The sequence below is a fragment of the Chlorocebus sabaeus genome, chromosome 7 (genome assembly GCF_047675955.1).
Source record: "Chlorocebus sabaeus isolate Y175 chromosome 7, mChlSab1.0.hap1, whole genome shotgun sequence".
NCBI classification, from domain to species: domain Eukaryota; kingdom Metazoa; phylum Chordata; class Mammalia; order Primates; family Cercopithecidae; genus Chlorocebus; species Chlorocebus sabaeus.
In genome coordinates this window covers 101,629,992-101,656,300 of record NC_132910.1, presented here as the reverse complement: position 1 = coordinate 101,656,300, position 26,309 = coordinate 101,629,992, and the positions used below count along the sequence as shown (strand labels likewise).

At 35.7% G+C, this 26,309-nt stretch overlaps 1 protein-coding gene across 4 annotated transcripts in view; it reads left to right on the top strand.

Annotated features, from left to right (window-relative positions):
• The window catches only part of LRBA (LPS responsive beige-like anchor protein), a 764,757-nt gene that overhangs the window by 140,908 nt on the left and 597,540 nt on the right, over nt 1-26,309 (top strand). For all 4 annotated transcript variants that reach the window (XM_007999974.3, XM_007999973.3, XM_007999976.3 and 1 more), the window contains 8 exons: nt 1,968-2,091; nt 2,410-2,602; nt 17,009-18,067; nt 19,054-19,232; nt 20,379-20,532; nt 20,960-21,140; nt 25,130-25,251; nt 25,691-25,798. In XM_007999974.3, the coding sequence (XP_007998165.2) occupies nt 1,968-2,091; nt 2,410-2,602; nt 17,009-18,067; nt 19,054-19,232; nt 20,379-20,532; nt 20,960-21,140; nt 25,130-25,251; nt 25,691-25,798 (2,120 nt within the window). The remainder of the gene's footprint in view (nt 1-1,967; nt 2,092-2,409; nt 2,603-17,008; nt 18,068-19,053; nt 19,233-20,378; nt 20,533-20,959; nt 21,141-25,129; nt 25,252-25,690; nt 25,799-26,309) is intronic.

The window sequence follows — 26,309 nt, the reverse complement described above, 5'->3', positions numbered from 1 at the left end:
CTGGGATTACAGGCTTGAGCCACCGCGCCCGGCCTGATACTTAGAATTCTTAAGCACTTGTATAAAGTATACCTTTTTCATCTTGCTTTTTAAGATTATGTTATTAAAATTATTAGTTTGTAGGGTTTCGAAATTTAATTACATTTTATGTGGTTAGGTGTGTTTGTGTGTTTGGTACTCCAGTGCTAATTTTCAAAGTACATGGCTTTGAAGTTTAATTTTCCTCAGCTTTCAGAAAGACATGATGTCATTATTTTACCTATGCTGCCCAGGCTGGTCTAAAACTCCTGGGCTCGAGCAGTCTTCCCACCTCAGCCTCCCAAAGTGCTAGTATTACAGGCATGAGCCACCGCACCTGGTCTAAGTGCATATTTTTAAAAGTTTTTTTTTTTTTTTTTTTTTTTAAATTTAAGCTAAGTTCTGGAGATTATTTATTTATTTAGAGACCTAGTCTTGTCTTGCTCTGCCGCCCGGGCTAGAGTGCAGTGGCAGGATCTCAGCCACTGTAACCTCTGCCTCCTGGTTCAAGCGATTCTCCTGCCTCAGCCTCCCTGGTAGCTGGGATTACAGGTGCCTGCTACCAGGCCTGGTTAATTTTCGTATTTTTTGCGGAGACGGAATTTCTTCATGTTGGCCAGGGTGGTCTTGAACTCTTGACCTCAGGTGACCCAACTGCCTCAGCCTCCCAAAGTGCTGGGATTACAGGCATGAGCCACTGTGCCTAGCCTAATTTAAGCTAAATTCTGGAGATTTAAATAGCTTTTTGCTAAGACCATTACAATAGTAGTTTACTTTGCATTTCCTGGGGAGATGGGATATTGAATAGGTTTTAATTTCCTTTGGGTTTTTTTGTGTCTAATTTTACTTTTAAGATTATGAAAGAAAATCGTCACAACTTTAAAAATTCACTATGGTAGGCCAGGCTTGGTTGCTCACGCCTGTAATCCCAGCACTTTGGGAGGCCGAGGCGGGTGGATCATGAGGTCAGGAGTTCAAGACCAGCCTGGCCAAGATGGTGAAACCCTGTCTCTACTAAAAATACAAAAATTAGCCAGACGTGGTGGCAGGCGTCTGTAATCCCAGCTACTTGGGAGGCTGAGGCAGGAGAGTTTCTTGAACCTGGGGGGTAGAGGTTGCGGTGAGCCAAGATCATGCCACTGTACTCTAAGTGACAGAGACTCCATCTCAAAAAAAAAAAAAAAAAAAATTCACTATGGTAAATGAAAGACTTATGTGTGCATAACATAAATTATTATGAGGAATCTTAAGAATTTATTATCTTTTTCTGAGATTTTGATTATAGTGTTTTTTATTTTCTTTTTTGTTTTGTTTTGTTTTGAGACAGAGTCTCGCTCTGTGGCTCAGGCTAGGGTGCAGTGGCATGATCTTGGCTCACTGCAGCCTCCATCTCCTGGGTTCAAGCAATTCTCCTGTCTCAGCCTCCTGAGTAGCTGGGATTACAGGCACGCGCCACCATACCTAGCTAATTTTTATGTTTTTAGTAGAGATGGGGTTTTGCCATATTGGCCAGGCCGCTCTCGAACTCCTGACCTCAAGTGATCCACCCACCTCAGCTTCCCAAGGTGTTGGAATTACAGGCGTGTACCACCTAGCCCAGCCTCTGTTTTTAAGATCAACTTTACTATTTAGTGTATTTCAGAGAGAGTAAGCAGTTTCACTGACATTTAATTCATTTATAATTTAACTTGTTTTATTTTAACCTTTTAAAATTCAGCTTTATTTTTGCACATTTGAATCATGAAAGAAATTTCCTTTCGTATTTATAAATGCTTTCTAATGAATGTATTGTCGTTTCTTACCATAGGTGATTTTTTTAATAATAGAAGAGGATGTTTTTGGTGGACATTTGTGTTAGGGAAACTAAAAAAATTGCAGTAGATTGATGACCCTCTATGATGAGTTTTTTGTTGAGTTTGGTTTTTACTTATTTATAAACTGTCTTACAGAGATACTGAAAGTAATTGCGACCCTACTTCGAAATTCTCCCCAGTGCCCAGAGAGCATGGAGGTTCGCAGAGCCTTTCTTTCTGACATGATTAAACTTTTTAATAACAGTAGAGAAAACAGGAGGTAAGCTGAATCAGAAAGCATTTATTTGCAGTATTCAGATGTACTTTTGTATAAGCCCATTTTATCTTAGAAAAATTGCTTTAAAAATATTGTGAAATGATTTTTCTATTTTTTTCATTAAGAGTATGTAAATAATGTACCACATAGTTAAGTTAGAATTTTTAGTTCCACATTGTTGAATTGTTCTTAATGTATAGCTAAATGTGTTTCTTTTTTGGGGGAAGAAGGGAGGAGCAGGGTTATTTTGTTTTAAACCTTTAGATTTCTTTCAGATAATTTTTTTTCTTCAGTAATTTAGTACCCTTTTATAATTTTCAGGAGCTTGCTACAATGCTCTGTGTGGCAAGAATGGATGCTTTCTCTCTGCTATTTTAATCCTAAGAATTCGGATGAGCAAAAGATAACAGAAATGGTATATGCCATATTCAGAATCCTGCTTTACCATGCAGTCAAATATGAGTGGGGTGGCTGGCGTGTATGGGTAGACACTTTATCAATCACTCATTCAAAGGTAAGTTTCTTTATGAAAGCATATTGTACCTTTTAAAATATCTATAATTTTTGAATTTTAGTCATTTAAAAATGTGGATACTTAAAATCAAGGAAAAAAGGCAAGTTTTCTTCTGAAAGTACAGCAAAATGAAAGCTCAAAAAGATTGTCAATAGAAATAAATATAAAGCATTTCTAATTTCTTTAGAATCAAAATAATTTTTTCTAATGTTGTTTTTACATGTACTTGTCTTTATAATGGTAGATCTATTGCCACAGCATAAAGGAATTTATATTAGGATGGTGAAAAAGTAGTTGCGGCAAAAACTGCAATTACTTTTGCACCAACCTAATATTTTTTTCAAAGAAGCCATGTTTGCAAACATGGGTCTCAGCATTTTATACTAGTTAAAAGCTTTTGAACACAAGGTGGCGCACTGTATTCAAAGATAAGCAGTTGTTTTAGCAATGTAAGGTGGTTGAGTAAACAGAAAAGGTCTGGCTGGTGTTTGCCCTTCGCTCATCTTGCAGGTAGCTAAAAAATGGGTTAGGAAGCATGTAGTCTTGTTTTTTTTAATTAAGCCAAAGTAAGTTTAGTTATTTATGTATAGCTTAAATTTTTTTTTTTTTTTGAAATATTCTAAGCATACAAAAAGGATCACTGTTTATGAAATTGGATCACCCCTCTACAATTTCTTTGTCTCCTCTTCTTCGCCTGACCCCCAACACCACTAGCTTTTATTTAGTGTTGTCTTTTATCTTTTCTATACCTTTACTATGTGTATATAACTCTAAACAATAGTTTTATTTTTTATGTTTGTACTTAAGGTAAATGCAACATACTGAATGCATTTTTTTTTTTTGTTAATTACTGTTTGTGCTTATTATTGTTTGAGATTCATCCACATTGACCCATGTAGTTTTGTTCATTTTCTCAGTTGTAATGTATTGCATGACATGACTATTTACCAACTAATGAGCATTTTCGTATACATTTTGTGCTTGTTCAAGAATTTTCTGCATATATTCCTAGAAGTAGAATTGCTGACTTGTAAGGTGAAAATGTTGAACTTTACAAGATAATGCAAATTCTTTTCCAAAGTATTGTATTCCAATACAATACAGTATTCTAAAGTAGTGAATCAGTTTACATCTCACCAAAAGTGTTTAGGTTCTCATTGTTTCACATCAGCTAATCACGTGGTATGGCTGGAGTTTAAAACTTTGTCACTTGGATGAATTTAAAATGCTGTATCACCATAATCTTGATCTGCGTTTTCTTGTTGTTTTGTGGGAGTTCTTTATATAGTTTCATTCCTAATCCTTTGCTAGTTATGTTGTTTATGAACATCTTCTGCCAATATGTGGATTATCTAATTATTTTTGGAGTTTTATGTTTGTACCTTCTAAGGAAAATTTACATTTCCAGTAATTAATGCATTAAAATTTATTAGTTTCATTTATGGTGTATGTTTTTTGAATCTTAAGACCTCTCATTACTCAGAAGGAATATAGTATAATTATATAGCTATCTAATAAAAATTGACTGGAAGGAATAAATACCAAGAATGATAATTTTTGTGTATCTTTAAGTGTTTCATTTTACTGACTATCAAAGTTATTCTAAAATATTTTGTCATTCTGTAGAATATGTTGCCATTTCCGGCCGGGCGTGGTGGCTCATGCCTGTAATCCCAGCACTTTGGGAGGCCAAGGTGGGTGGATCACCTGAGGTCAAAAGTTGGAGACTAGCCTGGCCAACATGGTGAAACCCCATCTCTACTAAAAATACAAAAATTAGCTGGGCATGGTGGCATGCTCCTGTAATCCCAGCTACTTGGGAGGCTGAGGCAGGAGAATCGCTTGAACCTGGGAGGCAGAGGTGGCAGTGAGCAGAGATAGAGCCATTGTACTCCAGCCTGGTGACAGAGTGAGACTCCATCTGAAAAAATAAAAATATTGCCCTTTCCTAATTACATGTTTCTAGGTATTTGAATTGCTTTTAATTATTGAAAGTTACTATAAATTATTCATTCTGCCTCCTCTTTCCTCATTGAGAAGAAAGTATGCTTCTACTGCAAGGGTTTACAAGGAGTAAAATCCATTTGTAAGTAAGAAAAGAGATCTGATTTTATAAAATGGCTTTGTTTTAGTCACTATTTTTTGAGGTTGATCTGTTTTGTCTAAAACAGAATTCAGCTAGCCATGGCCTAAGGGTCAGATCTAAATATAATTGTACTAGAACGTATCCACTACCCTTCCTTTATGTATTGTATATGACTACTTTCACACTATAAGGATGATCATACATGTTACATCAACGACATGGTCCCTAAAGTCTAAAATATTTACTATTTGGCTCATTAACAGGAACTGTTTGCCATCCTTTCTGTAACTTTAGTTTGTGCCGATGCCCAGATACTCTCATTTCTATTGCAGTAGGCTGGTGCAATCTAGACTGACTTTTTTTCTCATACGGTGTTGCCGTTTACAAAAGATTATAAGAAAAATAGGGTTGAATTTGTGCCTCATATACATTTGGAGTAGATTTCAGAGATTTCTAGGGGAGATTCTAGGTTAGGGGAGTGCCCAGTATGAAGCAGATTTTTTACATTTTCTAATAAATATATGTCAGTTCCCCTTAGTTTCTTGAAGTCTTTAGGAAAGATGGCTAGAGGATTATAAACTTTAAAGCAATCATTGTTAAAAGTATAACCTAAAGACCTTGGGAGGGCAGCCAGGCGCGATGGCACATGCATGTAATCACAGGCTGAGGCGGCTGTATCACTTGAGGTCGGGAGTTCGGGACCAGCCTGGCCAACATGGTGAAACCCCATCTCTGCTAAAAATACAAAAATTAGCTGGGCATGGTGGTGCATGCCTGTAATCCCAGGTACTTGGGAGACTGAGGCAGGAGAATTGCCTGAACCTGGGAGGCAGACATTGCATTGAGCCAAGATTATACCATTGTAGTCCAGCCTGGGTGACAGAGACTCTGTCTCAAAAAAAAAAAAACAAAAAAAAAAAAAACAAAAAAAAAACTTGGGCCCATGAGACCTTTTCATGGGGTCTGTGCAGTTCTCCTTTCCTACTACAAATCTATATGAGGGTAGATTTTCTTTATATACTTTAGCCAAACCAATATATGCAACACATTGAATGCAAAAGCAAATATGAGAATGCAGTTGTCTTTCATGAAGCCAAACTTTAAAGAGATTCACAAAAATATGAAGTAATAACACTCTTCTCGTTATTGTTTGGTTTTGAAAAATAACCATTTCAGAAAATGTTATTTATATTATATATTGAGTTTATTATTTTTAGATGGGTTAATATTTCTAAAAGGTCTCAGTTTTCATTTCTAATGTAATAAGCAGTAGTAAATATAATCCACATAGATAAAGGGTCTTTGGGGGCCTTAATACTTTTTAAGAATATAAAGTGTTGCCTGGCTTGGTGGCTCACGCCTGTAATCCCAGCACTGTGAGAGGCTGAGGTAGGTGGATCACGAGGCCAAGAGATTGAGATCATCCTGGCCAACATGGTGAAACATTGTCTTTACTAAAAATACAAAAATAAGCTGGGCATGGTGGCAAATGCCTGTAGTCCCAGCTACTTGGGAGGGTGAAGCAGAAGAATCGCTTGAACCCGCGAGGTGGAGGTTGCAGTGAGCAGAGATCGCACCACTGCACTCCAGCCTGCGACAGAGCGATTCTCTGTCTCAAACAAACAAACAAACAAAGAGTAAAGTGTCATGAGACCAAAAAGTTTGAGAACTGCTATCTTAGAAAATAATAGTGTATTTAGGGTGAATAGATTAGTCTTTTTGAGTTCCCTATATACAAAATAAAGGAGTTGGATTAGGTGGTATCTCAAGTGTTTTGAGCTTGTGAATATTTATGACTAGGTATTTATATCCAGTTTTCAATTGATTTGTGTAAGTAATGAAAGAATGTGGACTTTGGAGACAGGGTGTGAATCCTGATTTATAGTAATTATTAGCTGTATAAGCTCAGGCAAAAGAGTCTCGCTGTCACCCAGGCTAGAGTATAGTGGCACAATCTCTGCTCACTATAACCTCCGCCCCCCGGGCTCGAATGATTGTTATGCCTCAGCCTCCCAAGTAGCTGGGATTACAGTTGCCCGCCACCACACCTGGCTAATTTTTGTATTTTTAGTAGAGACGGGGTTTGCCATTGTTGGCCAGGCTGGTCTCAAGCTCCTGACCTCAAGTGATGTGTCTGCCTCAGCCTCCCAAAGTGCTGGGATTATAGGCATGAGCCACCGGGCCTGGCTTATGTCTTAGTTTCTAACAAAAAAGCTTGAAAAATATATATAATTTTAAAAAGAGAAAAAAGCTTTTAGAATAAGGATATAGAGAAAGGAAAAAAAATTTATTTTTTGAGACAGGTGAAGTGTAGTGGTGTGATCATAGCTCACTGCAGCTTCAAACTCCTGGGCTCAAGTGATCCTCTCACCTCAGCCTCCTGAGTAGCTGGGACTACAGGCATGTGCTACCACATCTGGCTAATTTTTTACATTTTTTGTAGAGACGGGGTCTTACTGTATTGCTCAGGCTGGTCTTCAACTCCTGGACTCAAGTGGTCCTTCTGCCTGGGCCTCTGAAAGTGCTGGGATTATAGGCATGAACCACCACACCCGGTTAGAGAGAGAGAGAGAGAGAGAGAGAGAGAGAGAGAGAGAGTGTGTGTGTGTGTGTGTGTGTGTGTGTGTGTGTGTTTTAATGAGACAGAGTCTTGTTCTGTCACCCTGGCTGGAATGCAATGGCACAATCTTGGCTCACTGAAACCTCCGCCTCCTGGGTTCAAGCGATTCTCCTGCCTCCGCCTGGCAAGTAGCTGGGGCTACAGGTGTGCACCTCCACACTTGGCTAATTTTTTTGTATTTTTAGTAGAGATGGGGTTTCACCGCGATGCCCGGGTTAGTCTTGAACTCCTGAGCTCAGGGGATCCACCCGCCTCCACCTCCCAAAGTGCTAGGATTACAGGCATGAGTGACTGCACCCGGCCTTGTTTTTTTTTTTTTTTTTTTTTAAATTATAAGTTCTAGGGTACATGTGCACGATGTGCAGGTTTGTTACATATGTATACATGTGCCATGTTGGTGTGCTGCACCCATTAACTCATCATTTACATTAGGTGTATCTCCTAATGCTATCCCTCCTCCTTCCCCCCACCCCACTACAGGCCCGGGTGTGTGATGTTCCCCGTCCTGTGTCCAAGTGTTCTCATTGTTCAGTTCCCACCTGTGAGTGAGAACATGTGGTGTTTGGTTTTCTGTCCTTGCGATAGTTTGCTCAGTATGATGGTTTCCAGCTTCATCCATGTCCCTACAAAGGACTTGAACTTATCCTTTTTTGTGGCTGCGTAGTATTCCATGGTGTACATTTGCCACATTTTCTTAATCCAGTCTATCATTGATAGACATTTGGGTTGGCTCCAAGTCTTTGCTATTGTGAATAGTGCCGCAATAAACATACATGTGCATGTGTCTTTATAGTAGCGTGATTTATAATCCTTTGGGTATATACCCAGTAATGGGATAGCTGGGTCAAATGGTATTTCTAGCTCTAGATGTAGAACCTTGAGGAATCGCAACACTGTCTTCCACAATGGTTGAACTAGTTTACCATCCCAACAGTGTAAAAGTGTTTCTGTTTCTCCACATCCTCTCCAGCACCTGTTGTTTCCTGACTTTTTAATAATCGCCATTCTAACTTTTTTTTTTTTTTTTTTTTCCTGGAGTCGGAGTCTCGCTCTGTCACCTAGGCTGGAGTGCAGTGGTCCAATCTTGGCTCACTGCAGCCTCCATCTCCCAGGTTCAAGCAATTGTCATGCCTCAGCCTCCCAAGTAACTGGGATTACAGGTGTGAGCCACTGTGCCTGGCAGAAAATATTTTTTTACAACTGTGCAATGTGTTTGTGTTTTAAGCTAAATTTGACTTCAAAAGAGTCAAACAATTTTTTAAATTAAGTTGTTTATAAAGCTAAAATGTTACAGTAAGCTAAGGTTAATTTCCTATTGAACAAAGAAAAGTAGTTTTAAAAAATAAATTTAGTGTAGCTTATATTAACAGTGTTTATAAAGTCTACTGTAGTGTACTATACCTACACATTTACTCACCACTTACTGATTGACCCAGGGCAACTTCTAGTTTTATAAGCTCCATTCATGGTAAATGCGTTATGTAGGTACCATTTTAAATATTTTATATTGGATTTTTACTATACCTTTTCTATGTTTATAGTTGTTTAGATACACATTTCTAAACCTTACATACACACATATAAGGGCTGGGAATGGTGGCTCACACCTTTAATCCCAGCACTTTGGGAGGCCAAGTGTGAAAGATGGCTTGAGGCCAGGAATTTGAGACCAGCCTGGGCAACATAGCGAGTCTCAATCTACACACACACACACACACACACACACACACACACACACACGCACACTAGCTGGGATGGTGGCATGCACCTGTATTTCTAGCTACTCAGGAGGCTGAGGTGGGAGGATCACTTGAGCCCAGGAGTTTGAAGTAACATAATAGTGAACCAAGATTGCGCCACTGGACTCCAGCCTGGGTCACAGAGCGAGACTCAATCTTTTGTTAAAAATTGAAACATTACAAAAATAAAAATAGATATACAAATACATATATTGTATTACAGTTGTCTGCAGGCTTCTGTACAGTAAATAAGCTATACAGGTTTGTAGCCTAGAAGCAATAACCTATATTATAGAGCCTAGGTATATAGTAGGTGATACAATCTAGGTTGTGTAAGTACACTCTATGGTGTTCATATGATGAAATTGCTTAATGATGCATTTCTCAGAACATGTCTTCATGATTAAGTGATGCACGACTATAGTTTTGCTTAGTTTATATGTTTCTTTAATCCAGTGACTTACGGCTTTAAACAGATCTTAAAATTTTTCTGAAGAAAATAGTTGCTTTAAGGAGAGGCCTCTAGTGCCTGCCTGCTTTTGACCAAGAACCACATTGACTCAAGTTTTAGTATTCATTTATAAGATGGGATAATGCTAAGTTAATCATGGAGTCTTTTTATCTGAATAAAACTAGACCTATCACTTTTTGCTGTGAAAGTATACTTTTAAAAATACATGCTAAAACATTATTTATGAGAAGGATAACAAAAGTTTAAAGTTATAAGTTGGTTCTTATATTTGTTTACCTTTTATTTTAGTGTTTCATACATGTGTTTTAATTTTATTCTTTCGTGTGGATTTTCTTCATTTTTAAAAGGCTTTTCTGTTTCATGAGGCTTATACAAAGTAATTTATTTGAATGTTAAGTTTTTTGGAATTTTAAATGTTTATAGCTATTTTTAAAATAAAACAGAAACTTATACCCTAAGGCTCTTCAAATTATTGTTTAATAAAGCTTAGAGTAGAACTGTAGTGATTCAGTAAGTAGGTGAACAATTTTTAGCAGCTGTTAAAAATTCCACTGGAATTACTGGAACAAAATTTTCTTTTCTCTAAAAGTATCTATTCTGAAGATTTTAAAATACTTTTATACATACAGTATTGAAGTGATGCTTTTTCCTTTTTGTAGTCATTTTGAATCTCAATATCACAAATTTATAACATGGTTCTTGATAAAGAACTGATGTATAAAGAACTAATGTTGCAGAATGGGATGGCTTTTGCAGAGTTACATCAGGATACATGCTGCTGCTATAAAAAGCCAAAGAAACTCAATTGCAATTTTATTGTCCAGTTTGATAGATTTCCTGCCACCTTTGTGGCAGGGAAGCGTTTGTCACTGTATACCTCTCCTCCAGCAGCTGAACTGGGTTTTATAAGCAGTAATAGGCTCTTCTAGTATAACTGCACTATGTTGGTTACTTTGATCTCAGGGTTTTAAAGTGTGCACCTAGTAACCTTTGTGATTTCATTGTCTTATTTGTTGTCTAGGTTTTCATTTTTTTTGTTTGTTTTTGGCTTCAAATTGAACATTTTTCTGTGCTTAAGTAATACCTTTTTCACTGGGTATGATAAAATGCTTTTACTCATTAATTAAAATTTAAATTAAGGCATTTAAACTCTTCTGAATTATGATAATTTTCTAAACACATAATTTTCTAAACAAAGAAAACTAACACCTTAGATACTGTATTTTGTGTAGACTCATATTGCCATAAGGTAGAATGGGTTTATCACTTAAAATGAATAAAGATTAGTCATGCTGGAGTTAAAAGTATGATATGAATTGGATTTCCTCCTAAATAGTGAATTTGAGGATAAAGTCCTTAATTATATTGGATTATTTGAAATATCTGAAGATTTTACTTGCTATTTACTATAATCTGATGAAATATCTGAAGTATAAATTTCAGTCACTGTAAAAACTACCATTTAGATTGGGTAAAAGCATGTGGAAATAAGATTTTTTTTTTTTTAAAGAATTCTCTAATTGGTTTATTGAAATTATTTTTAAAATCATAAGATATGAACTGGCATATAGAAAAATGTATATGTGTTTATGGTGACTGCATGATAAGATTAAAAGCGACTTGTTTGAAGAAATTTCAAAAGTTACAAAATTGGCCGGACATGGTGGCTCATGCCTCCCAGCACTTTGGGAGGTCGAGGCAGGTGGATCACTTGAGGCCAGAGTTCGAGACCAGCCTGGGCAACATAGTGAAACCCTGTCTCTACTAAAAATGCAAAAATTAGCCAGGAGTGGTGGTGCATGCCTGTGGTCCCAGCTACTGGTGGGTGGAGGAATGAAAATCACTTGAATACGGGATGCTGAAGCTGCAGTGAGCTGAGATTGTGCCACTGCACTCCAGCCTGCGTGATGGAGGGAGATACCTCACAAAAATTACAAAAATAAAAAAGTTACAAATTTCACATTTCATGGATTGTCAGCACTTTATACCTTATTTAATTGCTAAGTAATTCTTTAAAAATGCCTGATTTCTGTGTGAGTGTTTGTGTGTGTGTTTTTACCACATTTAAATGGTACTTTATAAAAAAAAAAGAGAGAGAGACAGGGTGTTGCTGTGCTTCCCAGGCTAGAGTGCGGTGGTTCTTTACAGGTGCCATTTTATATAACACACTATAGCCTCATACTTCTTGGCTCAAGTTATCCTCTCCCTTCAACCTCTCCAGTAGCTAGGACTGCAGGCATGCACCTTTGTTCCTGGCTAAAAGTATTCTTAACCAAATAGCATTTATTATTTCAAAAAAATTAAAATAATAGGTTTTCATTACAGGAAATCTTGAACCCAGCAGAAATGCATACACACAGAAAACAAAAATTACCCATTATCCAAACACCTTTGTATAACTTATTATTAACATTTTGGCGCGAGACCTTTTAGTCTTCTCTTTTATACATAATCTACACATACATAGTATTTGCTAACAAAATGTGATCGTATTTTTACTATTTTAGAGTATTATTTAATGATATCTTTCTTACATGAATTTAATGTCTGCATATTATTTCACATTATGGAGAAGTAAGGAGCATAAGATTCAGCTTTGATGTAACATTTGAATGTTATCAGACCACTTAAAATTCTAGGAAGGAGTGATCGTGTAAATGATTCAAGTTTTCTTTTTATATTCCAGCATTCTCCAAAATTGTATTTAGAAAAATTGATGGAAGAGAGATTTTTAAAATCTGTTGATTTATATTATAGTCATACTTTATCTGTTCCTTATCATTGAGCAATGATGAGCCTGGTTCAATACTGCAACCCTTATTTTGTAGGATAAATTCCTATAAGTAGAATTTCCAGAGGAAGGAGTCTGTACATGTTTTAAAAAGTTTTAGTAGATATTGCTAAATTGCCCTCTAAAAATTTGTTTCAGTTTATACTGTAGATTTGCATGAAAGCATCTGTTTAGAATGTTTTTGAGAAATTAAAATTGATCAAGATGACTGTTTAAAAAATGAAAAGATTAGAAGTTATTTGCTGCAATATTCTTTTGTCAGTGTTTTTAAATGGAGATAGTACTACCAACCTTTAGAATTGCTCCTTATTATGTCAGTAATGCTTGCTTTTACCATTATATCTGTTACCTATACCATTGTTGTACATCAGAGTCTCTATAAAAGATCTCATGAATGTGGTGGCAATCATTTTGACTTACACTCATTGATAATACATATGGAAAGATCCACCTGTTTTTAAAGATATATGTTATTTATCAAAGGTTGGTAACTTAATCAGAAGTTAACATCATATTTAGCTGGTATTTTCATATGAAAACAGACACTGAAAAAGATGCATTTGCTTAAAAACAAAGTCCGTTGCTAAACATTGCCTAACAGTTTAAAAAGTCTAAATTTTACAGGTTATACGGTTTTAATATATAGGTTAAAAAGATAATATTAACATCTGGATGTATTGTGTTTATCTTTTATCTACTAATTAGTAAATTTGAGTGCCAATTAAGTTGAAAGTAATGGCAAAAGAAATGTTATAGTCATTAGCTCGTAAGTATCTTTAACTAGTAGTTTATAGAAGTGCTTTCCAAACATTACAAACAGCTATAGATTAGCTATCAAATGATTGTGAAGATTAATGACTAGTCTTTTAGTTGGGTAATTTAGAACAATATCTGGCAATTAATTGGAAATTATCAGTTTTAAAGTCACAAATATCTTAAGGAAAACAGCATCCAAAAAGATAATACTGATAATTGTTCAATTGCAAGTTAGCTTTTAGACCATTGGATAAATTAAATTAAGGGCAAATTTGAAAATCAACAGACTTTAGAATTTTAAAAGCATTTCAGATTCTGAAGGTAAATGCTTTTCTATCTATGGTTTTATACTCTGACTATTAATCAAGTATGAAGTGAGAATAAATACTTTTTCAGGTATTTGAGATCTCAAAACATTAAGAAAGGGTATACATCCTTTCTTAAGGCACTGCAGGATATTGCACAAAAGGAGAGAATAATACAAGGAGAAAGAAATGAAATATAAGAAACAAGAGACAACATAGAATAGAGATGAAGGGGATCTCCAGGACTGTTTTAGAAAGGGAGATCCCAATAGCAGCTATGTAGTAGACAGATGACAGTCCATCTGGACTGGAGCAGTTTCACTCAGGAGAGGGGGACCTATATTCTTATTAGGAGTACTTAGTTTGCTTGCCTTCATCATGTGCTGATTAAATTCCTGTTTTCCTGTCTAATGTGAATCACCTGAAGATTCTCACTTCACTCCACAAAAACATGCTGTGCTTTGACCTACTTCTTAGGGTAGAGGTTCACCACGGTGAGCTTAGAAGTGAAAACTATAAAGTATTTTATGCCAATACACTCTACCTGGCATACACCACCTCTGATTCTCCAGTTCTCTTGACCTCTATATTTCCTGTATTTCCTAATGACTTGCCTATAAGACTTCCCAGAAATAGCTTTACATATTCTCTCAAATCAGCTGAAGCCTTGCTGCAACTCACAGATTCTGTGTATCTTGTCTTTTCTTGGGAGCCTCACTTGTGGCAGTATTGCTCTTTAAAATACAATTGACTAGATTTGTGTTAGATGTAGTTTTTTAAACTAAACATAATGGATAAGTTTAGTATATAGACAGTAAAACTGTCCTTTAAAATTATCTCCCAAAGCTCTGTCCTCCAGGGAAAACTGTAAACAGCGAACAACAGAAATATCAGGATAGTGATTTCCTTCTGATTGTAGTGGAGAAGTAGGGAGTACAGTTTGGGCAGGGCACGTAGGGGAATTGTGAGGTACTGGTAATGTTTTACTTCTTGACATGGGCGATAGGTATGTGAAATTAAAAAAAAATTGTTTTTTAACCTGTACATATAAATTACATGTACTCATGTTTATTGATCCATTGTATAATACAACTTCTAAAAACCTTTAATATAAATAAAATCAAAGCAAATGATTATTGAAAACTAAAGTCATTCTATAACACAGGCTATTGTAGAAATAAATGGCCTATTTTCAAAATGACCGTGAGGTTGGTAATATATAACTTACTTTCTTTTGATAATGATAATTGTTTATTCATGCAGAAATGCTCTCTCTAAAGTCAGTTTTCCCAAAAGTAGGCTAACCAGTCCTTTTTTTTTTTTGGGAGATGGAGTCTCATTTTATCACCCAGGCTGGAGTGCAGTGATGCTGCTATCTTGGCTCACTGCAACCTCCACCTCCTGGATTGGGTTCAAGCAATTTTCCTGCCTCAGCTTCCCAAGTAGCTGGAATTACAGGTGTGTGCCACCACGCCCAGCTAATTTTTGTGTTTTTAGTAGAGACAGTGTTTCGCCATGTTGGCCAGGCTGGTCTCAAACTCCTGACCTCAGGTGATCCGCCCACCTCGGACTTCTAAAGTGCTGGGATTACAGGCATGAGCCACCATTCCTAGCCACTGATCTTTTAAAAAGGGAAATCAGATTGTCTTCCCTACACTCTTAATTCTCAAATGGCTCTCTTAGAATAAAATACAGTCTTTAACACAGTCTATAATGTTCTACAATCATAATTTAGCTCGTGGCCACATCTTTGACCTCATTTTCTTTAGTTCTCAGTTTATTGCTTTATTATTATTCATCATACATACCAAGCTTATTTCAGCTCCAAAGTCTTTGCATTTGTTCTTCTCTGCCTTAAACTCTTTTCTTTTTACATGGCTTGCTCTCTCTTTTATTCTTGCCTTTGTTCAAATAGAACAGAGAGGCCTGCTGCAGTTACACTAGTAAATACACCTTCTCACCTAGACTGTCATCACAGTTCTTCTCTGTGTACTTCCACCTCCCTTCAAAGCTCTTATTACTATTTGACATTATCTTACATATTCGTGTGTTTATTTTCTGATACCTTCATTAAAATATAAGCTCCATGAAGTCAGGAACAATGTGTTCATCACACAATGCCTGGCATGCTACCAATGTTCAGTAAATTTTTGTTGAATGAATATGAGGAATTGGTCAATTAAAATACAGAACCCGTGTCAAATAAAATATTGTCATTGTGAATGTAAAAGAAATGGATATTTTGTTAATGTGATTATGTCATTTTACTATTCAGTGCAGGATACATGCATTTATTGTTGAAATATTATAAAAAGATTTCTAAGTTTTAGAATTAACAACATAGTTACAATTAGGAAAAATACAAATATTCACAGGAAAATATTTATTCCCGGAACATTTTTGTTTTTAGGTATATCACATGGCATGAATGTTCTGTATATGTCATGAGTAAAGGCGAGTTAATATCGATAGAAGAAACTTTTTGCATTAAGAGTCATTTTTACTTTTGTTTGCTTTTCATCTATGTGTATACTCTTGTGATTCAATAAGGCCTATTGATTTTTGTGGATAAAAAGATCAGCTTTTCTTCCTTGATTGTCCTACCGTCCTCTTATACTATGGCTCAATAAAGATTTATTCAATGAATGTTCAGTTTACTCTATATAATAATGTAGATTACAGAAACAAACACTTTTGGGATAAATAAACTATAATTAGGCTTATACTTTCTGCATGTGTTATAGTTTTTTCTGGCATTTTTGTTGCAAGAGGTGATGGGGGTTACCATTGAAACACCAATGGAAATCACATGTTGGTGGATATGAGATAATCCTTAGAAAGATTTAAAAAATTCTAAATCTTGTGACATTAACAAGTACAGCACTCTCTAAAAAAAAAAAAGAAATTTACTTTTTCAGTTTTTTTTCCATTTGGGTAAAAGGCAAAGCATGATATAGGAACGTTCATGGTGCCTACTATATATAATAGTCGCTCAGAAATAAATGGAATGAATAGATGTATGGATGGATCAATTGAAACATTCAGACTATTTTCGACCAAACTTTGGAAATTATGGTTAACCTTTGGAGGAAGGGCTGGATCTTTTTTCTCCCATTGCTAAAAGAATTTGTTTTCATTAGCTTAGTGAGATAATGGTTTTGTAGCTTAATAGATATATATAGGGCTACTGTAATGGTAAGCATGATTAATTGATATTTTTAATCTCTCCTGCGGACAAGTCCTGGGGAAATTGGTATTCATAGCAGTTGAAACAAGTGTTATCCAGTGCATAAAGCACTTCCCAATAGTACATACTTAAATTCTGGTACAAGTTATGGTGGCCAGTAGAATAGTGTATCCTTTTCCTATACATCTTTAATAATAGGCTAAATAATTATGTTCTTCTTGTGGTTTCATGCTATGCTACTTGTTAACATTAAAATTGGCTGTAGTTTTTAATGAATATTTAGATTTCTGTGACTGACTTACATTTAGCATTCTACTAAAATAAAATATAGGAAAATTACATTTTATTGTATTATATAAAATATGTATTTGAAAATTATTTAATTTTATATTTTGTATTCTGTGTTCATTTCTCATGCATATTTTAACTGAATGTATATTTTTCACCTAGGTCACTTTTGAAATACACAAAGAAAACCTTGCCAATATATTTAGGGAACAGCAAGGAAAAACTGATGAAGAAATAGGGCTGTGTTCTTCAACTTCAGTTCAAGCAGCCTCTGGCATTAGAAGGGATGTTAACGTTTCAGTAGGATCCCAGCAACCAGGTACGAAGGATTCTCCTGTCTATCCTCATTTCACCACAAATGGTAATGAAAATTCAAGTATAGAGAAGACAAGTTCACTAGAATCTGCATCTAATAGTGAACTGCAAATTACTAATGCATCTTATGAAGAAATGAAAGCTGAGCAAGAAAATCAGGAGTTACCAGATGAAGGCACTTTGGAAGAGACACGGACAAATGAAACAAGGAATGCAGGTGATTTAGAAGTATCTTCTGACTTAATAGAAGCTGTGACTATTTCCTCTAATTCTTTTATAACAACTGGCAAAGATTCAATGACTGTCAGTGAAGTAACTGCTATAAGTTCTCCTTCAGAAGAGGATGCTTCAGAAATGCCAGAATTCTTGGATAAGTCTGTAGTAGAGGAAGAGGAAGACGATGATTATGTGGAACTGAAAGTAGAAGGCAGTCCTACTGAGGAAGCTAATCTACCCACAGAGCTCAAAGATAACAGTTTGTCTCCAGCTGCATCGGAAGCCAGTGAAAAACTGGACATGTTTGGTGATGATCACAAATTAGTATTTCAAGAAGGAAAACCTGCTGCTGAAAAGCAAACTGATACTGAAACTCAAGATTCTAAAGATTCTGGAATTCAGACTATGACAGCATCAGGGTCTTCAGTTATGTCACCAGAAACTACTGTTTCCCAAAAAGCTGTAGAATCAGACCTTGGTCAGATGCTGGAGGAAGGGAAGAAAGCAACTAACCTCACTGGAGAAACCAAATTACTTAGTGATTGTCATGGTAGTGTCTCTGAGGCTGCTTCTTCTGAGCAAAAGATTGCCAAGTTGGATGTTTCCAGTGTTGCTACAGATACTGAGAGGCTGGAGTTGAAGGCCAGTACAAACGTGGAAGCACCTCAGCCTCATCGACATGTGCTTGAGGTGATTTTATATATTGTCGACTTCAAGTATTTTTGCACTGAGTTAAAAAAGAGCATGTGTACATACTTAAATTTATTTTATTTTGAATTTGGTTCACATGCTATTTGCAATTAAGTAAATGCAGTGAATGTGAAGATTGTATTTCAGATCGTTAGCACAGTGTTTGACAGTGAATGTGAGTTCATTAAATGACAGCTTTTATTATTATTTTTACCATAGCCTCAGCAAAAGTTACCACTTTGAAGGATTGGTATAATTTTAGTGTATAAAACAAATATTGGAAACACTTGCATTTTACCTTTTATTTGACTAAACCAATCCTAGTACATTACTTTTCCTGCAAACTCTAGGGCCACCTACCTGCCAGTGTATAATTTTAGTTGCCAAGCATATGATTTAGAAGTGTCTTATGAAGTCTATAAGAGAGAGGAGTCTTTGTGAGATCTAGAGGCACAGCCTTCTCCTCTGTATCTCAGAGTGACCCATGAGACAACACTTGGTAGCATGTTGTCATTTTTCACTTTATTCAATTCTTGTCCTCTATCCCGCCTGCCTTTTTTTTTTTTTTTCTTTTTTGTTGGTTGATTCTTCATTATGTTATCTCTGTTTTTATTCTTCATTCTAGCCACTTCATAATCCAGATGCCACTTAGATTTTAAATACTGTCTTTCTTTTAGGCTAAGGCTAAAAACTAAGAACTGTTACTTGATTCCTTTATAAAATGCTACATAGTGTTGATACTTAACGTGGTTCTAAGCTAATTACTTTCGAATTGCGGTAGTTTCGCACTTTTGATAGCTTTGCTTACATATACTAAAATATTAATGTTATTACTCATTGATAATTTTTCTCTCTCTAATTTGGTTCTTATAGTGTCTTAAAAATGTGTTAGATGAATTGCATAGGAGCTACTAAATTATTTATTTTGCTAAAGCCTCCTGCTGAAGTTGAACCTATTTTATTACTTTTTAAATTTTCTGTATTAGATATCAAGGCAACATGAGCAGCCAGGGCAAGGAATAGCACCAGATGCAGTTAATGGACAAAGGAGGGATTCCAGATCTACTGTGTTTCGTATTCCTGAGTTCAACTGGTCTCAGATGCATCAACGTTTGCTCACTGATCTATTATTTTCAATAGAAACAGATATACAGATGTGGAGAAGGTTTGTCTATGTGTTTATTATGGAAGATGTGTATAAACCTAGTCTTGATTTTCAAAGAAATCTATAGAAACACTTTGTAATTAATTCCAGACATTTGGTTAAAAGGTAGAATAGAAATTATTCTGTGGTAGGGTTTTACTGAATTAACTTTTATTCTCTATTATAAGAATGGAATCCTTATCTGGATTACAAAAATGTGAAAAGTAGAGGTTTCTCTTTTAAAAAATCTGTAGTAGATTTCCTGTAGCAATTTTATTGGATGGAATTCACCAGAAGGTAGGTCTATCAAGCTGGTTTATTACTAGAAGTATTAAAAAATAATTGGTATAGGCCGGGCGCAGTTGATCAAGTCTGTAATCCCAGCACTTTGGGAGGCTGATGCGGGCGGATCACAAGCTCAAGAGATCGAGACCATCCTGGCTAACATGATGAAACCCTGTCTCTACTAAAAATACAAAATTAGCTAGGAGTGGTGGTGGACGCCTGTAGTGCCAGCTACTCGGGAGGCTGAGGCAGGAGAATGGCGTGATGAACCCGAGAGGTGGAGCTTGCAGTGAGCCGAGATTGTGCCATGGCTCTCCAGCCTGGGCAACAGAGCGAGACTCTGTCTCAAAAACCAAAAAATTGGTATAACATTATCAATATTTCCAGTGTATTTTTAGCCTTAAAAAAATCTGTGTACCTCAAATTATCCTCCATTGTATGATTTATGATTTTAAAGGTACCTAATTTATTTCTTTTTATTTGTGTAAGATTCTTGTTATGTTTAAAAGCATTTTATAGGCATTACAGAAGAATATTCATTTTTAGTAGCACATTTACCACTATTTACCTCATAATTTTTGTCACATGATTTCTTAGTTTTGTTCCCAGTTAGGATAATTTTCTTCAACTTTTGATATCCAGTGTAAAATGAATAGTATTTATGTTTCAGCACTGAAGGAAGAGGGCATGGATAGTAGCTACTGATATGGAATGGTCTGTTTCTTCTGAAGAAGTATACACCCCCCAAATGCCTGCTGCATCATCTTCCTTCAGTTTTCAAGATGAAACAAAAGCACCTTCTTATCTTCCCTCCCCTCAAGTAGGCAAACTGTGATTTCCTTCCTTTAGCTTTATCAGTAAACATCATTTATCTTTGGACAGCCATTCAACAAAGACAGTTATGGACTTCGTGAATAGCAGTGATAATGTCATCTTTGTACACAACACAATTCATCTCATCTCTCAAGTGATGGACAATATGGTCATGGCTTGTGGGGGTATACTGCCATTGCTTTCAGCTGCTACATCGGCTACAGTAAGCACTTAATTACTATATAAAATTGGTGTGAAAACATAAGTGTTATGCAACTTGATTGACTAAAACTTAAATGTGGTGGTTACTGTGCATCATAGGTGCTATAAATAAAAAACAACAGGATCTTTTACTTGAGAGGACCTTAGAGTCTGTTCTAGTAATGAAAGAACTAGAGAGAATGTCGATTCCCTAAGTATGAGTCAGGTAGTGAAGAATATGGTTCATGGTGTTTCACCTGTATGTTTCTGTTGCTCCTCCTCATCCCCTGCCCTTTTTAGATGAAATAATAAGTATAAATCACTCTGTGTTACTAAGTTTCTGAAAGTCTGACCTCTTATACAATTTATAAAATTTAGGACTATGTCTGGTAAAATTATTTTTTTTCAGAATATGTATATATATAAATATCAAACTGTATTCTTTACAGCATGAACTGGAAAATATTGAACCAACTCAAGGCCTTTCAATAGAAGCCTCTGTGACATTTTTGCAGAGGCTAATTAGCCTTGTGGATGTGCTTATATTTGCAAGTTCTCTTGGCTTTACTGAAATTGAAGCTGAAAAAAGTATGTCATCTGGAGGAATTTTGCGGCAGTGTCTCCGACTAGGTGAGCTGTTAAAAACCGTTGGGAATTTACTAAAAGAAATTTTCAGTAATTCAGAGATGACACTGAAAATTATCCATCTTCTGTTGGTGAGAAAATATGTGTTAGCTAATTTGTCGTATGTTACTTTTTAATGTACTTTTTAATGTATATAGTAGTAGTTGGTAGGTTGGATGGGGAAGAAGGAGGATGTATTTTGAAAAATTTACTGAGGTGATTTTGGTCAGGAGTTTCTACTCTCCCCTATCCTTTTAATTTTTATTATTTTTTCTTTTTTCTCCCTGGGATGGTGGTTCTGCTTTGTTGCCAAGGCTGGTGTCAAAATCCTGGGCTCAAGTGATCCCGCTTCCTCATCCTTCCTAGTAGCTGGACTTAGAGGTGCTCCCCTATCTCATTTTGCTCTAAAGTAGTGCTTCTGAAATTTTAAGGAAATACATAAACATAAGATGATTAAAAAACACAAGGTGATTCATAAATTCGATGATCTTGTTAAAATGCAGATTAGATTATATAGGTCTAAGCTGGGTGTGGTGGCTCACACCTGTAATTCCAGCACTTTGAGGCCAAGGTGGGCAGATCACCTGAGGTCAGGAATTCGAGACCAGCCTGGCCAACATGGCGAAATCCCATCTTTACTACAAATACACAAATTAACCAGGTGTGGTGATGCACACTTGTAATCCCAGCTACTTGGGAGGCTGAGGCAGCAGAATCGCTTGAATCTGGGAGGTGGAGATTGCAGTGAGCCAAGATCGTGCACTGCAGCCTGGGCAACTTAGCAGGACTCTGTCCCAAAAAGAAAAGGTTATAGAGGTCTAGGGTGAGGCCTAAAATTGACTACCAAGTCCCAGGTGATGTTGATGTGGCTTCTCTTACAAACACACTTGAATAACAACATTAGAAACTAGCATCATTCAAGTACAGACTTTATTCAGAAAAGCTGTAGTAAATTTGTTAAAGCAGTTAATAAAATCTTGAAATCTCTCTTCTTCTCTTGGAAACACTTCTTCCCTAGGTAAAAGTAAAAATACATGGAATGACTTTTTAGTGTTAACTGGACTTCTTAGGTGAAACAAAAAGGAAAAAAACAAAAACTTTTTTTGGCATAACTTTCCTTCTATATAGTTGTAAATACCGAGACTTTGTTAAATGATTTGATTATTAAATGAAGAGAAAGTGGTGAGGAGAGAAGTCACAAAAAATGGAAGCAAACCATTAGGAACCATGGTCATATGAAGAGATAAAGCACCTATGAAAACATACATGGAAGTGGAAAATCTAGTTAATGATGTATTTTTCGTATTTAGCAAGAATATCTGTTACATAAACTAATGTATACCTGTGCTTTTCACCACAAGTATAATTTTTACTCAAAATGCTATTCAAAGTATTTAATAGTATTTAGTTTAAATGTAAAATTCCAAGTATTTTATATTTAATAATCAATGGTATATCCAGCTATTCTAAATAACTTGGAATAACAATTTATAGATAGTCGTTTTAAAATTTAAGAGACATTCTAATTGTGAGCATAACAAAAGCTATCATTTATTGACTATTGTCATTTGTCATTGTTGATTTTCACAGTGACAATTTTGTCCTTTTTATTCATGAGGAAATTGAAGATAAAAGAAATTGGGAAACTTATCTATAGCTAAAAAGCTCTAATTGGTGAAGGTGGAATTTGAATACTATACTTTTGTCTAACTAGTGCTCCTATTCTATTGTAGTATATACTTCTTTAATCTTTCTATTAGTATTATAATTAAAATATTTAGACTTTATTGCTCCACGTGTGCCGTTTTCAAAGCCTTTTCAATTTCCTAGAAAGAGTACATTTCTAGAAGTAAAAGTTCAAGGCTATACTAGCAAAGGTTTACTCAAGAATCATCAGATTCAGAGGCTAGGGAAATACTCTTTGTTCCTAGTTTTTCATAGCCATGGAAAGAATTGAGAGATAATTTAATCTACCCCAGTACAGTCTGTTCTATATATGGAAATGAGACTTAAAAACGACTGGTCCAAGATAATTTAATAGAGTATCGTAAGCAAAGTAACAGTCCAAACGTGTGATATCTGTTTTTAAAAAATTGTATTTGTATAAATTTGTGGGGTACAAGTACAATTTTTTTACATACATGGATTGCTTAGTGGTGAAGTTAGGGCTTTTAGGGTATCCATCACATGAATAATATACGTTGTTCTCTCTCCCTCTCCTTCTTTCTTTCTTTCTTTCTTTCTTTTCTTTCTTTCTTCTTTTTTTTTGAGACGGAGCCTTACTCTGTCGCCAGGCTGGAGTGCAGTGGCAAGATCTCAGCTCACTGCAATCTCTGCCTTCTGGGTTCAAGCGAGTCCCCTATCTCAGCCTCTTGAGTAGCTGGGACTACTTCACATCCAGCTAATTCTTTGCATTTTTAGTAGAGATGGGGTTTCACCATGTTGGCCAGGGTGGTCTTGATCTCCTGACCTCGTGATCCACCCACCTCGGCCTCCCAAAGTGCTAGGATTACAGGTGTGAGCCCTGCGCCCAGCCTGAGTCTCCATTTTCAATCATTATACTCTCTACATCCGTGTGTACACACTATTTAGCTCCCACTTATAAGTGAGAACATACAATATTTGTCTTTCTGTGTCTGATTTGTTTCACTTAAGATAATGATCTCCACTTCCATCCATATTGCTGCAAAAGACATGATTTCTTTCTTTTTTGTGGCTGAATAGTATTTCATTGTATATATACACCACATTTTATTTATCTAGTTATCTGTTGATGGACACTGGTGTCCTCATTCCTGTTGTTTCCTGAGTTTGGGGTTAGAAGTTAGGATGGCAGCAATAAGAGTAACTGATTGAAACCAGGAAATGAGGTGTGATTTTTAACTTTGTAGTACAGACCCAAATTTGATTTTATGCAACTTGTGAAAAAGATTGTATGGAAAGTATTTCCTGGGTCTGATAGCAAATTTGACAAAGTAAAATATTTCTTGGGTCTGATACCAAAATTGACAAAGTTGTATTCCGTATTCTCTCTTCCCTCCACTTGTTCCCTCCTTCTTTTCTTTCAACTTTTATTGCTCTCTTTGGGCACCTTTCTAAATTCTCATGCCTGCTAGCTAAATTCTCATGTGATATGCCAGTGATTCTTTGTGAAGTCCTCACTTAAGTTTGCTATTCTGTTCCTAATTTGCTCTCGCTCCTTTGCTCAGTTTAAGTACCTTGAGTGCTACAGATTTGGAGGGAATTTAAATGATTACATGGTATCAAGCAATTCTTAGTGAAGGGTACATAATATAATTCATTTAAAATCCAAAATTAATTTCTAAGTAATCTAACTGCCTGATTTGTGGGAGCCTTAGGTAATTTTAGACTGTATATTAATCAAATTCCTTTTCCTGTCTCCCATTTTCTAAGCAGTTTTAATGAAAGCTAGTAAATGCTGGACCCTATAAAGCTTCTTAGAAAAGCTATATCCTCTATCAGTCTCAATTAATATGCTGTAATGATGCAATATAAGAAAAACATCAAAGTTTCTGGTTTAACTAATTTACTTTAATGATGGTAGTAGAAGATTGTTACCTAGACTAGTTCAGGGTAGTGTGCTTTGTTCCCTATTTTCTTCCATTTCTTTCAATTCTTTTCTTCTCCATCCTTTTCTTAATAAAAGATTGTCCCAGCTAGCTTAGTTGAGATCTAAGAAACAGTAGCCTATTTTTAAGATTCCTGAACTGATTTCCTTTCAGCAAACCCTAAAGGTTTAGACCACTAGGCCATACTGCCTCCCTAAAGCTTAACTGGGCCATAGCATGGAAGCTAACAATATCAGACAGCAAACACTAGGCAATAAAGTCTAGGGACATTTTACGAATAAGCTGAATGTCATCTGTTTTTAATAAAATCTTATGTAAATCATATCGTGTAGTTGATGTTTTTCACTTCCATAATCTTAAATATTAACTTTTCTTTCCCAATCTTTTCCTTAAAATGAATTACAGTTTGTGCAGTAGCAGTAAGGAATTGCTTGGAGTGTCAACAGCATTCACAACTGAAAACTAGGGGAGATAAAGCCTTGAAAACAATACATAGCCTTAATCCCTTAGGGAAATCTGCAGCGAAGGTAAGTATACAGATTAATTAATTTTCAAAAAGCATACTCCTATTTTTCAATTAAGATTTTTATTTGCTCATTTCAACATAAAGTTAAATCTGGCAGAGATTAAAATAGTTACTTTAGGCCTGGACGTAACATTCAAATATTTGTGTTTAAATATACAACAAAGATTTGTTTATACTTAATCTTGTCTCTTTTTCCCAATGTTTACTTTTCTTGTTTCTGTGATGCCTTTTCCTTCAAATATGTCATTTTTTCCTGTATGCCATCTTTCTCCACCTCTCTCCCCAACCCCTCAAAGGAGAAAGAAGCATACACACAAAGTGGGGAAAGGAATGCTATAACTTTGCTTTTCTGGTTCTTGGAATACTGTGTTTGTTTTTAAAGTATATCTGTGTAATGTGTATATATGTATATATATACTTTTTTTTAAAATCTTAAATAGAGCCCAGTGGACATTGTGACTGGCGGTATATCTCCAGTAAGAGATCTTGACAGGCTTCTACAGGACATGGATATTAATCGACTTAGAGCAGTTGTTTTCAGAGATATAGTAAGTTACAATATTTCTTTCACATACTCTCTTAACTGTTGCATATTTCCTCTTAGGCCTAATATATTGAGATTAAAAATTCTTTGTGATATCAAATAGTGTAGCAGAGATAGAGAGGTCTAGAAACCAGTTCTTTTGACAATGATTTTAGATACAATGACAATGATTAGAAAGGATAGTTCGTGTAAAGGGAGCTAGTAGATCAGTGTAATGATATTAAAAGGAATAATGCATTATTACATAGTCAGCAGTCTAAGTATTATACATGTATTCATTAAGTCCAACAACTTCTTGAGCTGTACTATTGTAATTTCCATTTTATAGATGAATAATCTGAGGCACATAGAGCTTGAGTAACATCTCTAAGCTAATGTTGATAAACAGTGATAAAATCAGGATTCAAACCTAGCAGTCTTAATTCTAAAATTGACGCTCTGAATGTAATAAAATGTTCAACTTCTGAGTGGCATGTTCTTTTACTGAATATTGGATATTTTTTCCTCAAAGGTAT